The sequence below is a fragment of the Acomys russatus genome, chromosome 1 (genome assembly GCF_903995435.1).
Source record: "Acomys russatus chromosome 1, mAcoRus1.1, whole genome shotgun sequence".
Taxonomy (NCBI): Eukaryota; Metazoa; Chordata; class Mammalia; order Rodentia; family Muridae; genus Acomys; species Acomys russatus.
The window spans coordinates 13,614,958-13,628,399 of record NC_067137.1 but is presented as its reverse complement, the minus strand read 5'-3'; the positions used below and the strand labels follow the sequence as shown (position 1 = coordinate 13,628,399).

General features: G+C 45.1%; 1 protein-coding gene across 1 annotated transcript in view; it reads right to left on the bottom strand.

Moving 5' to 3' along the window:
* Window positions 1-507: 507 nt before the first annotated feature.
* The window catches only part of Dhx57 (DExH-box helicase 57), a 54,008-nt gene continuing 41,073 nt past the window's right edge, over window positions 508-13,442 (bottom strand). The window contains exons 18-24 of the mRNA XM_051164383.1: window positions 12,251-12,346; window positions 12,080-12,163; window positions 9,809-9,943; window positions 8,620-8,694; window positions 7,159-7,293; window positions 3,922-4,122; window positions 508-1,185 (exon numbers count right to left, since the gene is read on the bottom strand). Coding sequence (XP_051020340.1) covers window positions 1,042-1,185; window positions 3,922-4,122; window positions 7,159-7,293; window positions 8,620-8,694; window positions 9,809-9,943; window positions 12,080-12,163; window positions 12,251-12,346 — 870 coding nt within the window. The 3' untranslated portion in view covers window positions 508-1,041. The remainder of the gene's footprint in view (window positions 1,186-3,921; window positions 4,123-7,158; window positions 7,294-8,619; window positions 8,695-9,808; window positions 9,944-12,079; window positions 12,164-12,250; window positions 12,347-13,442) is intronic.

The following is a 13,442-nucleotide window of genomic DNA, read 5'->3' as shown; positions in this document are numbered from 1 at the left end:
TATCCATTCTTTAGTGAGAGCTTTGTTTCAGCAGCCAACCAGAACTTGAATTCTGTGTGTAATTTGCATATGTATGCTTTTTATGCAAAGTGGGTTAGAAACTAAAAATACTGCTTAGTCTGAGCTCTTCAAAAGTATTTGAAACTAAAACATACATGTAATTTTGGGCAGACCAGAGTTCCTAAAAAGGTAGCTAAAATAATACATTCTTCACCTACGTGTCTGCTGTGTGGGAGGCTGGGGCAGGTTTTGGGAATTGGACTCAGGTCCTCTGGAAGAACAGCAACTGCTCTAAACTGCTGAGTAATCTTCCACCCAGAGCAAAGCAAACGTTAGAGAACGAAAGCATGAGGTGGTTCTCTTTGTAATAGGGGTGTGATGGAGGAGACCAGTTTGCATTTTAGTACCCTCCCAGAACTAAGTTAATTTACTAACTTTTCTCTTTTGAAGACAGGATTTTACTTCTTAAAAACTTGATCTTTTATGAATAAAAATAAAAATCCCTAACAAATCAAGTTTACTCCATAGCCAAGTCTAAAATGAATTTTTATTTTATTTTTTACTCACATGATTTCTTTCTTTCATTTGAGTTTTCTCAGGTAAGCCTTTATTATGATGGGAAAACCAAACCAAACAATTCTTCTCATGCCCAGTAAAAAACAGGAAAAAGAATTATCAATTATGTATAGACAATGCATAATAAAAAGGGGGAGGAAAAGAATACATAGATTAAGACAGAATTGTATTAACATTCACTTTTGGGTTATGAGGTGAATTTCATTCAGCTTGGTACACTCACAACGAGACAAGGTGGGTTTTAGACTGTCCTACCACTGACACTCCAAATTGTGCTGGGAGTGTCCCCACATTTTCAGAAACACCAAGTGTGGAGAAGGGCTCTTGGGTTGTGGGGCCTCGGCTGGCTCAGCACTCAGGCTCTGTGCCCTGGCCTCCCCAGGGCAGTCTTCTGTCAGGAGGTAGGAGTGCTGTGTGACCTGCAGGGGAACAGGAGGCGAAGAGCAGATAGCCTGGGCCCAGTCTTTACTGTGTGGTGACGAGCTTCACAATCATGCTGATGATCCGAGACCCCCTAGGACAGTTACACAGGTCCATGCTTGGGTTTTTAATTTTATCCTGGAGGAGCTGGTCAAGTTCGCAGCGGAGTTCCTTTACCAGTTCAGCCACCTAAGATGAAAACTGCAGTATTAGCTGTGCTGGAAGCCAAGGGGAAATCGATTTTCGTAGAGAAATAGCTCATTATGACTGTCATGATTTAAGACTCCTGACATTATTTTAGAACATACTTTAAACACATCTATTTATTGTTTGTTTATCTCTTTCACATCTATTTATTACTACTTTAGAGGTAAGCTCTTGCCGCGCAGTCAGGCTGGTCTGGACCGTCTATCCTGTTGCGCCAGCCTCTGCATGCGGGGATTGCAGTGTATGTTATCAGGTCTCATTACTTTAGGAAGTGTGGTATTTAAGTGTCTTCCATGGTTTGGCTTGTTAACTTTGTGTGTCTGCGAAGCATGGGAATCTAAATTCAGTGCCTCATGCTCATCCAGGAAGTGCTTTCCTGAGTGCCACCTCTCTAGCTTTGTTGGCGCTTTCAGACAATCTCACATCTAGCCCAGACTGGCCTAGAACTCACAGAAATCTTCCCTGCTCCTAAAGGCTATGATTCCGAGGTTACAGGTGTAAGCTCTATGTTCAGTGGGAGCTTTGATTTATTTGTTATTTAATTATTTAATTAATTATTTATTTTTTTCGAGACAGGGTCTCTCTGTGTAGCCTTGGCTGTCCTGGACTTGCTTTGTAGACCAGGCTGGCATCACAGCGATGCACCTGCCTCTGCCAACGAGTGCTGGGATTAAAGGTGTGCACCAGCACTGCCCGGCTAATTTCTTTACTATTTATAAAATAATTTTATTTATTTATTTTAAATTTTATATGCATTGGTCTCTTGCCTGCATGTATGTCTGTGTGAAGGTGTTGGATCTCTGTAATTGGAGTTGTCTACAGACAGGTATGTGCTGCGATGTGGGTGCTGGGAACTGAACTCCTGTCCTCTGAAGAAGAGGCCAATGCTCTTAACCACTGAGCTTTCACTCCAGCTCCAGTGGGAGCTTTTTATTTTACTTTATGTTTTTCAAGATAGGGTTTCTCTGTGTAGCCTTGGCTGTCCTGGACTCACTTTGTAGACCAGGCTGGCCTCAAACTCACAGCAATCCACCTGCCTTTGCCTCTCAAGTGCTGGGATCAAAGGCGTGCACCACCACCATCCGGCTAGTTTGTCTTTTTTTTTGTTTTGAGACAAGCTCAGGTTGGCTTCATACTTGCTTTGTAGCTGAGGTTGTGCAAGAACTCGGTACCTCTTACCCTGGGGTTGTAGGTGTTACTGTGATGCAAAGGTGTTTTTTTTTTTGGTTTTTCGAGACAGGGTTTCTCTGTGTAGCCTTAGCCATCCTGGACTCACTTTGTAGACCAGGCTGGCCTCGAACTCACAGCGATCCGCCTGCCTCTGCCTCCTGAGTGCTGGGATTAAAGGCATGCGCCACCACGCCCGGCTTGTTTTTGTTCATTTTTAAAGCTAGGTTCCCACTATGTATCCTAGGATGGCCACTCACTCAGGCACATCAGCATGCAAGTGCTAGGTTATAAGCACATGCCACCACTGCACCCGAGGGAAGCTCTGATGAAGCTTCTAAGCGTGGAGAAGCCTTTGGGATGGCAGTTGTGAAGCCAGGATCTACTGCAGCCATCTGGCTCACACAAGGAGAGTGGGCCGTTCTCATTGAGCTGCTGCATCAAACCGGCCTTGCCTGGCTCCATGGTTGGTGACTGCCACTAGGCATATGTGGTTACTGAGCACATGGAACGTGCCTGCTTCAAACTGAGATGCGCTGAGAGTATAAACGCACGCCTGTCTTCGATTACATGTTGAACTAAACTAACTAAAACATGAAGGGTATATTAGGTTAAATAAAACATACTAAGATTAGTTTCACCTATTTTTTTTCACCTTTTTTCTTTTTTTAGTATTGGGCATTGTATCTACAGCCTTACACATGCTGCTGAGTGCATGCTCTACTACAGAGGTATATTCTCAGCTTTTTAAAAAAGATAAAGTGTTACTCTGTGGCCCAGACTAGTCTTAAGTACCTGGCTCGAGTGATCCTCTTGCCTTAGTTTCCTGCGTGGCTGGGATGGTATACACATTTCCTTTCATTTTGTTTTAATTATTTTATTATTTATTGCTTTATCTTTGTGGTTTTGGAGATTCAACCCAGGGCCAACCAATGAACTATTACCTGACCACTTTTTTGCTTTCATGGTAATGGTAAGATTATGGTGATTTTTTTTTTTTGATCAGGGTGATTTTTATCCATTAATTTTTGCTTATATAATAGTACATTGTAGTGTACCATTAAGGAGCTTCTGCTGCTTTTGCTTTTGTTTTTGGTGTTTGTTTTTTTTTTTTTGTTTGTTTGTTTTTTGGCTTTTCGAGACAGGGCTTCTCTGTGTAGCCTTGGCTGTCCTGGACTTGCTTTGTAGACCAGGCTGGCCTCGAACTCACAGAGATCTGCCTGCCTCTGCCTCCCAAGTGCTGGGATTAAAGGTGTGCGCCACCACCGCCCGGCTCTTGCTTTTGTTTTTGAAGCAAGGCTTTGCTATGTAACTCTGGTTGTCCTCAAAGTCACAGTAATCATTTTTCATCAGCCTCTCAAATACTTGAGCCTGTGACCTTAAACCTTTATATCAATCCTAAGCCACCCCAGGTGGCCCTGCCCTAGGCTTTCCTTCTGCCTCATGCAGGTTTCCCTCTTCCTGCCCACAGGCCCTCACACAGTGCTGCTCACTTCACATTAGCAGAGCTCTTTCTGAGCTGAACTTTCACACAGTGAGCTCTCCTGTTACCTGATGGGAAGCGGCCACAAACCGGATCCAACCGTCATCCAAGGAGACAACGAACGCACCCCTCTGAAGTTGCACATTCACTTGGCCTCCCCCAAACAGGACCAGGGGGTACACAGACACCATGCTGCATTCTCGGATAAACACCCGGCTAGTTTTGATTTTCTCATGGTACAACAGGTAGGGACTGTCAAAATGTCTGACCTGTAACATAAAACCTCAGAATGACAATGTTGTCGCAGTCAACATAGGGGATTTTCACCAGTCCTGTGTATTTTATTTTATTGTTTTTTGAGACAGGGTTTCTCTGTGTAGCTTTGGCTATCCTGGACTCACTTTGTAGACCAGGCTGGCCTTGAACTCAGAGAGATCCGCCTGCCTCTGCCTCCTGAGTGCTGAGATTAAAGGCATGCACCACCATGCCCTGCTTGAACTTGGTGCTTTTATGTGTGATATCCTAATAGCCATTTAGACATTTAATAAGTATCTGACACTGTGTGTTTTGCCTACATGTATGTGTGTCTATGGAGGTCAGAAGAAGCATGGAATCCCTTAGAATTGGTGCTATGGACAGTATGAACCATCATGTGGGTCCTCTGCAAGCCTATACCTAAAAGAATTCTTGATTCCTTCTTTCTACATCTCCTCATTTCAGAGAACGGCAGCCTCACTTGCTCAGCTGTCTAAGCCCGGGTGTGTAAAGCCTTGGTTCTGTTTTTCTCCCCATTCCATTTGGATCACCATCAAGTCCTGACAGCTGGATGCTTAAAGTGCACGGGAGCTGACATATTCTCATCTCATGACCTTTCTAGCTGCCACCGCACTGCAAACCATCACCTTCCGGCGGAACCACTGCAGGGCTTCCTCTGTGCTCATGCTGTTGTCACTTCTGCATCTTTACTGCTGCTTCTCACAGCAGCCACAGTGATCTTTCAGTTATGGCCAAAACACTCCAACGGTTCCCCAAAGATTAAAAGTCTAACCGCCCCCATGGCCCATCTGTCCCTGCACACCTCCTACCACTCTCACCTTGATGAGCCATCCCACTGAGCTTCATTATCTGCTGCCTTCCTGCATATAAACATCTCGAACATACTCTCACCTCACATCTCAGCACTTATTTCCTGTGCTCGGACACACTCTCCTTAGAGATCTGTATGGCTTGCTTTTCATTCAGGATCTGACTATTTTGACCCATAGAGTTCTTCCCAAATTGCCGTACAGAAAGGGCCCCTCTCTCAGTCTTGCTGCCTGCTTTATCTTTTCCTCTAGGGCATTTGCCACTGACAGGTACTGGCTTATTTTCTGCCTAGCTAGAACAAACTGCTTGAGTGGAGGGACCCCGCTCACTTTCTTCCTTCAAGGCCTACAATGACAGTGCCCAACACAGCGCTAGGACTAGCTGGTACTGCAGGAATGCATGAATGCTTGCGTCTTCCATGTGGCTAACTGAAAAGAGTGGTGTTAACTCAGGCCTCTGCTCTGCAAAGCCAGATAGAGTTAGATGAGTGAGGACCTCCTGGTCCTCAGGTTCCTGAGTTTGAGGAGATCCTTCTCATGGTTTGGCGCCACGTTTTTCAGTAGCACCATGGGGCTGACCGGTGCTGACCTTTTAACCTCACCCCACATCTGTTCTTTTGTTTTGAATAGGGTCTCACTATGTAGCTCTCTGGCTATCCTGGAAATCACTATGTGGAGCAGGCCTGCCTCTGTCTCCCTAGTGCTGGGATTAAAGGCATGCACCACTACACTTGGCTCTCTCTTCTTCTACTGTTTCCTCTTTTTCTCCTTTCTCTCTCCTGAAAGCTTCATTGAGCATCACTTTCAGCCATGCATCGTGCTAGACTCTGGAAATATAAAAAGGCTTCAGATTCCTGTCTTTGGGAACTTTACAATTTCAGGACATAGTACTGTAGTAAGAACAGTGGACAAATGCATGCTCAGTGGCAGAACACTGGGAGGAGGGGAAATTAGAGGGAAAGACACTAAGGAAATTCTGTTCATTTTTAGAAGTGCTGAGGTGTGAACACAGGGCCTTGCCATACCAGGCAAGCACTCGCCCACTGAGTTACACTCCCAGCCAGGAGATGGCTCTTAGTGGAAAAGTCAGGGTAAGCAGGGCTTCCTGGGGAAGGAGACTAACTCTGGGAACAGAAGCAGCGTGTCTGGTGTCAAGGTATGGGGACACTTGCTCTGTATGCACTGCTATAGCATACAGAATGACAGAGGAAGTGGGTTTCGAGGGGCCAGGGCCAGATGTCAAGTGAGAGTCCATACAGAAAGACTTAAGAACAGGATCAAGATGTTGACAACAGTGGTGCAGAAGGCTGGAGAGAATCCCACGAGACAGCATTTGGGTTAGAACTGAGGACGTGGCAGTGAGCATGGGAAGAGGCAAAGGTGCCACTGCCTGGACGTGGTGCCCGTGAGAGTCAGTATAGAGAAAGGCGGAGGTCTTCATGGCATCCTGCTCTAATTCTGAGGCTGCCGTTTACCAGGACGGGCACACAGGAGGAGAATGGTGCACGGGAAGGTGATGGGTTTGATCTGAGGTGACTGGAGGGTGGTAGCCACTGTTCTGCAGCAGGACAGCTCAGAAGATGCTCTGGAGAGACTCAGGACAGCATGTGAGGGGTTAGCTGAGATGAGGAGGGTGTGCCCTTGGAGGGTCAAGGAGTATGCATACACTATAGTGAGAGAAGCAGAAAGGCAGACCACTGCCGCAGAGCAGAGGAAGGGGGCCTGGTGAGGACACAGAGGGAGATCGGGGACAGGAGGAGATACTTCAGGACCAAAGGGAACATTGTTTCAAGAGGAGGAAAGCTAGCAATGTCAAAAGGTACATTAGAAGCAAGTGTGCTTAGATTCGACAACTGGGAGCTGCTGTGACCATGGCTGAGTTTAGCCTATTGGTCGGAAGCAGCAGCAGTCTCCTAGCACCATGCGGAGGGATGATAAACCATGCTGATGGTACAGTTAGCTCGTGACTCCTTAAACCAATCCAAAGAGACAATGTTCATCTGGGAGCAGGAATGAGCACTTCTTGTATATAGTAGAATTTTCTCAAAATGGAAAACTTTCCCAGAAACAGGTTGCCAGTCTATACAGATTCAACCTTTATAAATCTGTGGTACTGCTGGGGACACTGCAAGTCACGGAACAAGGCTTGTCTGCTTTAGGGACTGCATTTCTTATCTGAGGATATGCCATAGGTAGCACACTAAAGGCTGCGAGGCTGACCTGATAGTTCACTGAGGAAGGGTGAATGTGGACATATCCGTCATTCTTGGTAACGAACTTCAGCTCGGCTGACTTTGGCTGCAGTCTGACAACTCCACTACTGGTCTTCTGGAACTTTCCTTCTGGGGTCTTGACCTATAAAATAAGTATTTATAAAAATACACATGTTTTCATTGCAGAATTTATCCTTTGAAACAAACAAGGATTGTTTGAACAGTTTTTATTTCTTTTTATGTTTCATTTTTTTTCAAGGTAGGTCTCACTGGATAGCACCAATTAGCCTGGGACTTACTACGTAGCTTGGTTGGCTTCAGATCTTTGCTTCTCCTGTCTCATATCCCCAGTGGCTGGGATATGTGTGCATGTGTGCATGTGTGTGTAAGCATGCACACCGTGTGGAGGTCAGAGAACAGCTTCCATGACTTGTTCTCTCTTCCCACCATATGGGTTTCAGGCATCAGGGCAGCAGGCTTCAAGGCACCTTTACCCACTGAGCCATCTCTCTGTCCCAGGACTGTTGAATCGCTTGCTTATTTATTTATTTATATAATTTTATTTTTAGACAGTGCTCTGCCTGCATGTAACACCTGCATGCCAGAAGAGGGCAGCAGATCTCAGTATAGATGGTTGTGAGCCTCCATGGGGTTGTTTTGGAAGAGTAGACAGTGCTCTTAACCTCTGAGCCATCTCTCCAGCCCCTCACCTGCTTTTTAAACTTTGCATATTGAACATATTTTTCTATTTGTTCAAGATTTTCCTAAAGTATTGTTATCAAGAGTTATACAGTACCTCATTGTAAGTATCTAAAATTCAACATTAAACTTTATTTTTAGAGCGGGTCTCAAGTCACCTGTGTGGCCTTGAACTGTATAGCTGAGACTGTCTTTGAATTTCCAATTCTCCTGCCTCCATCTCTCATGTGCTATGATTACAGGTGTGCATCACCACACCTGGTACACGTTACTGCAAATTCAGAGTGTCTGCTGAATGACTATCCTGGCTGTAATTTTTTCTAATAGCCCTAGAAATGGAGCATAATTAGGATAGATATATACATTTTATTCTTACCCAGAGTGGTTATTTAAGACTCACACAGCATCAGTATTATTAAATGTTTTGTTGTTGTTGCTGCTGCCAATTTAAAAAGTAAACAAGTCTACTGTAAATCTGCAATTCTTTGTACTACTAAATGCAGGCACTCTTTGTGTGTGCACTGTAGGTTAATTTACACCCTCATTTCGTACAAAATATGTGTCCTTATACAGACCGGGAGAATGAGTGAATTGGGAAGCCTTGTGAGCTGTGTGTATCTCTTTAAGATGACTAATAAGCATATTTTAAGTTTACCCTTTGGTACTCGCTTTGGCAAAACATATACTAAAATTGGAATGATACAGAGAAGTTTATCCTTTGGTTACTAAGAAAACAAGAAATAGGAGGATTCAGGAAAAGTGTAGTTACCTGCACTACGTTTGGATACAGAGCGGCGCACAGTACTGCTGAAATCAGCTTGGGGTTCTCGGCATTTGTGTTTGCCTGTGAGAGAAACACAGCATTAGCCACACGACATGTTTCAGCAGGTCATGTGTTTGCCATCATCTTCCTTTTTTCTTTTTGAGACAGGGCTTCATCATGTAGACCAGGCTGGCCTCGAACTCACAGAGACCCACCTGTCTCTGCCTCCCAAGTGCTGGGATTAAAGGCGTGCACCCCTCCCCCTGCCGTTGTATTTTTTTCTCTCTCTTCTTTTTCATTGTACTTAAATTTGATGTCTGTCTAAAAACAAACAGAAAAGGCACCTAATTTCCTATTTATTATAAAACCAATTTCTTCCTAAGCAGAAAATAAACCTTGCAGACCATAGTCACACAGGACACATGTTAAAGTGCTCACAATGACTCTTTCTGGATGCACATGCATGCAGAGCAGCTGTGAAGCCAGTGCTCCTGACTGGGGCGTGGCTAAGGGGCCTCGCCTGAGCCAGGGTGAACCTGGTGCCAAGGCCTGAAGCTCCCAGCACGATCAAAGTGAACTCTTGGTTTTGGATTTCTTGATTTTTGTTTTTGTTTTGGTTTTTTGAGACAGAGTTTCTGTGTTACAGCCCTGGCTGTCCTCGACTCGCTTTGTAGATCAAGCTGGCCTCGAACTCACAGAGATCCACCTGCCTCTGCCTCCTGAGTGCTGGGACTAAAGGCGTGTGCCACCACGCTGGGCATAAAGTGAACTTTTGGTACAGGGTTAAACAAATAAATACATATGGGTGGTGTTGATGAGCACCTTGGAGAGAGGCTGGTTTGTGAGGCAGTTGATGCTCCAGCAAATACTAACTGCTAGAAAAGAAAGGAGCCTAAGTTCATTGCGAAGAAGTGCTCTTCCAAGACAATGGCTGGAAAAGGCTGACCTGCTTTGAGAAAACGTTACCAGAGCCGACTGTGAAGTACAGAATTATTAAGAACAACTTGATATTTGTTGATCAACGTGAAATTTAAAAACAATGTTGCCAATGAACAGAAAACCTCTTGGTCTCATGAGTGTTAGCTGACAGTGTGTGAACAGGGAGTGCCGCTGCCGCCTGCTCACTGGCTGTAGTGGAGCACGGCCACGACGCCACTGGAATTAGTTGAACAAGACAGAAGTACACATTCCTTACCTCTTCTCCTGTGGCGTCCAGGACACCGTCTCCTCCTTGGGCTCTTTTTTCGATTTCTCTTGCTCTGAGTCCCTCTTTCACAAACCCTATGTCAGACAGCAGTTCAGTGAACTGCCGTTTTAGGCTGGCCATTTCCTGAAAAAAGGGGCAACCCTTTAAAAGAGGGAACTAGCAACATATCCCAGGTGAATGGCTCACAAGTGATTAGCAATGGGTGCAGATGGACCATCTAACAAGATACAAAGCTAATCTTGTCTTTTTTTCTTTTCCAAGGTTTCTCTGTGTAGCCCTGGCTGTGCTGGACAGGCTTTGTAGACCAGGCTGGCCTTGAACCCACGGAGATCCACCTGCCTCTGCCTCCCAAGTGCTGGGACTAAAGGCATGGCCACCACCCAGACCTTGTCTATCATTTTTTCTTTCTTTCTTTCTTTTTTTTTTAGACAGGGTTCCTCTAGGTAGCCTTGTCTATCCTGGACTCACTTTGTAGACCAGGCTGGCCTCTAACTCACAGAGATCCCCCTGCCTCTGCCTCCCAAGTGCTGGGTTGTCTGTCATTTTTAAAAAGTGGTTTTCACAAACTGGCAGTCAGAGTGAGATAGTTACATGGAAGTCCAAAGCCTTAAAAAACTCTGATGATCATTTTACACTTTAAACATTTTAACTGGGGTGTGGTAGGTCTGATTTTCTTGTAAATTCTTGGGATAAGCATAACGGATGTATTTTGTTTGTGGTATTATTTGTTATTTGTTTGTTTGTTTGTTTGTTTTTCGAGACTGGGTTTCTCTGTGTAGCCCTAGCTGTCCTGGAACTCACTTTGTAGACCAGCCTGGCCTCAAACTCACAGAGTTCTGCCTGCCTCTGCCTCCCAAGTGCAGGGATTAAAGTACGCAGCCAGGTTGTTGCTTTATTTTTTAAATCTGTTTGCATTTCTATTCAGGTCCTGTCAGTTCCTTACTTGAGCTTAGAGTGGCTAATGTTTCTCTCAGTGGAACTCATCTACAGGACTTCCCCTCTGTTCTACTTTGTGGTCCTACTGGATGACAGCTGATGCATCATGGAGTGCTGTAGATCTAGACAGTTACAAGTGCAGCTCTCTCTGTCTTGTGGCTTTTGTTCAAACACAGGCTGCAAGAACCAAGTTCAGCAGCTCATGTCTGCGGCCTCATTACTTGGAAGGCAGATACATGTATTTGAGGGCAGCCTTGGCAGCACAGGAAGGCCCGTCACTTTATTTTATTTTATTTATTTATTTATTTTTTAGTTTTCGAGACAGGGTTTCTCTGTGTAGCCTTGGCTGTCCTGGACTCGCTTTGGAGACTAGGCTGGCCTTGAACTCACAGCGATCCGCCTGCCTCTGCCTCCCGAGTGCTGGGATTAAAGGCATGAGCCTGCACACCCGGCTTGGCCTGTCACTTTAAAAGTGGGGGACAGACATGAAGGGAGGGGCTTCCTTAGCATGCTGGAGACCGACTCCCCGCACCAGTCTGCAGGAGCAGCTAAGGTCTCTGCTCTGGTACACCTTATCTGCCAGAAGGAAAAGTAGATGTTGGGGGCACAAGCACTAAGAACACTGATTTTATGTTCCACTGTCCCTGCCCTCTCCAGCCCCCAGATCGTTAGAGAAACAAAAGCTTTGAGGAGATCTTCTCCTTTGCTACTCTGGCTTCCGAGACACTGTGGAAGGAGACCTAAAAGTATGTCACAGGGGAAGACAGACACTCTTGTCTGTGATTATGCACAAGACAACAAACATTTCTCTCTCTTCGATGCTTGCCTCTCATAAACGGTAGTTCTGGTGGGCACAGGAAAAAACTAAGCATGAAAATCTGACTCAATATTCTTTGGTTTTGCCCAAAGAGTTAGGGGGTTAGGGATGGTCACAGACCCCACTGAGAGTGTGGTAAGAGCTACAGTTAATCTCTTGAGAATGATGCACATATGCATAGTTTGGCACATAGTTCAGGGGGTCTGGTCCAGGTTAAGGCCTGCTACAGGCACTGGGAAATGGACTTGAAATAAGCAGACCCCTCTCATGCTGCCCGTCCACTCTGTCTCCCACGTTCAGCAACACGGAACAGGTCGGGTGAAAGTTTCCTCACTGAAAAAGCCTCGTGTCATGTGGTTCCAGAATCCATTCTGCACAGCCCAGAAACCTGAGCATACTCAGAGGTAACTGTCTAGACACGGCAAGTGAGGTAAGGCTGCAACCCCGCTGGGCAACTGTGAGCTACTACAGTGGACACGAATGAAGGACTGGACACAAGAACTCACCTGCAGAGTTCTCCCCGACAGGAAATTTTGTCTGCAGTAATTATAACTCGCTCTCCCACTTTCTTTTGTACTCAGTTGCCAACCCTAAATTGTGGAGAAAATCAAGCTGAACTTACACACTGATGTTGGTGCCAACTCTAGCCACAAAGCTAAGCTCTGAGGTCACCTTACCTTATATGCACATAGAAGGGCCAGATAATCACTGTTTGCAAATGCAAATTCCAGCTTTTTCTGATTAGCCTCTTCTTTTTTATCCCAGGGAGACACCTGAATGAGAAATGGATTTGGAGGTCACGCGTATCTGAGGTCCACATGGCACTGTCTCACTGCTGGAACCGAGTGCACCACCCCGTGTATAGCTTATTCAAGGCAAGCGTGCTGGCGAGGCTGATGAATGGCCTTGTTTGTGAGTCCAAAACGAGCCCATGGTAAGCGTGCCAGCTTTCTCAGCACAGGTGGGAAAGACAGCTATCAAGGACCTACTTGTATTTTTTGGAATTGCTGTTTGGCTCTTCCTTTTTTATTGATTTATTTTTACTTTATGTGCATTGGTATTTTGCCTGCATGTGTCTGTGAGGGATGACAGATTCTTGGAATTGGAGTTACAGACAGCTGTGAGCTGTGATATAAGGGCTGGGAATTGAACCTGGGTCCTCTGGAAGAGGAGCCAGTATTCTTAACTGCTGAGCCATCTTTCCAGCCCCTGTTTTTTGTTTTTAAAGACAGTCTCACTGTGAAGCTCTGACTGGCCTGGAATTTGCTATGTACACTAAACTGGCTTTAAATCTGTGGTGGTCATTCTGCCTCTTTCTCCAGAATATGCACCATCACACCCGACTTATTTTTAATTTTTATTTCTGCAGGGATTCTATTCTATAGCCCAGACTAGCCTGGGACTCACCATGTAGCTCAGGCTGGCCTTGAAAACTGGTCATAGTGGGATGGTTATACAAACCCCAAGTTGGTGAGGCTCCAAGGCCTCACCCATGCTAACAAGCACTGCACTTTACCTCCTAAATGACACCAACTTAAATACTCTCGAGTGGGTGGATTATATGCAAATTATCTTTCAGTGGAGGTACATTTTAAAGTTGATAAATATATTAATTATCTCTTGAAATTTATAGGGGTATCTTGCTGGCTTATTATTTTTTTATTTTTCTATGATAAGCAATAGCAAACCCAAAGCACATTATTTTAATAAGCTATACCTCTAATTCCCAATTTTTTGCGGGGGGGGGGAGGGATGGGATAGTTTTTTTTTTTTATTAATTTATTCTTGTTACATCTCAATGTTTATCCCATCCCTTGTATCCTCCCATTCCTCCCTCCCCCCCACCCCCGGGATATAGATCTTCAAAGG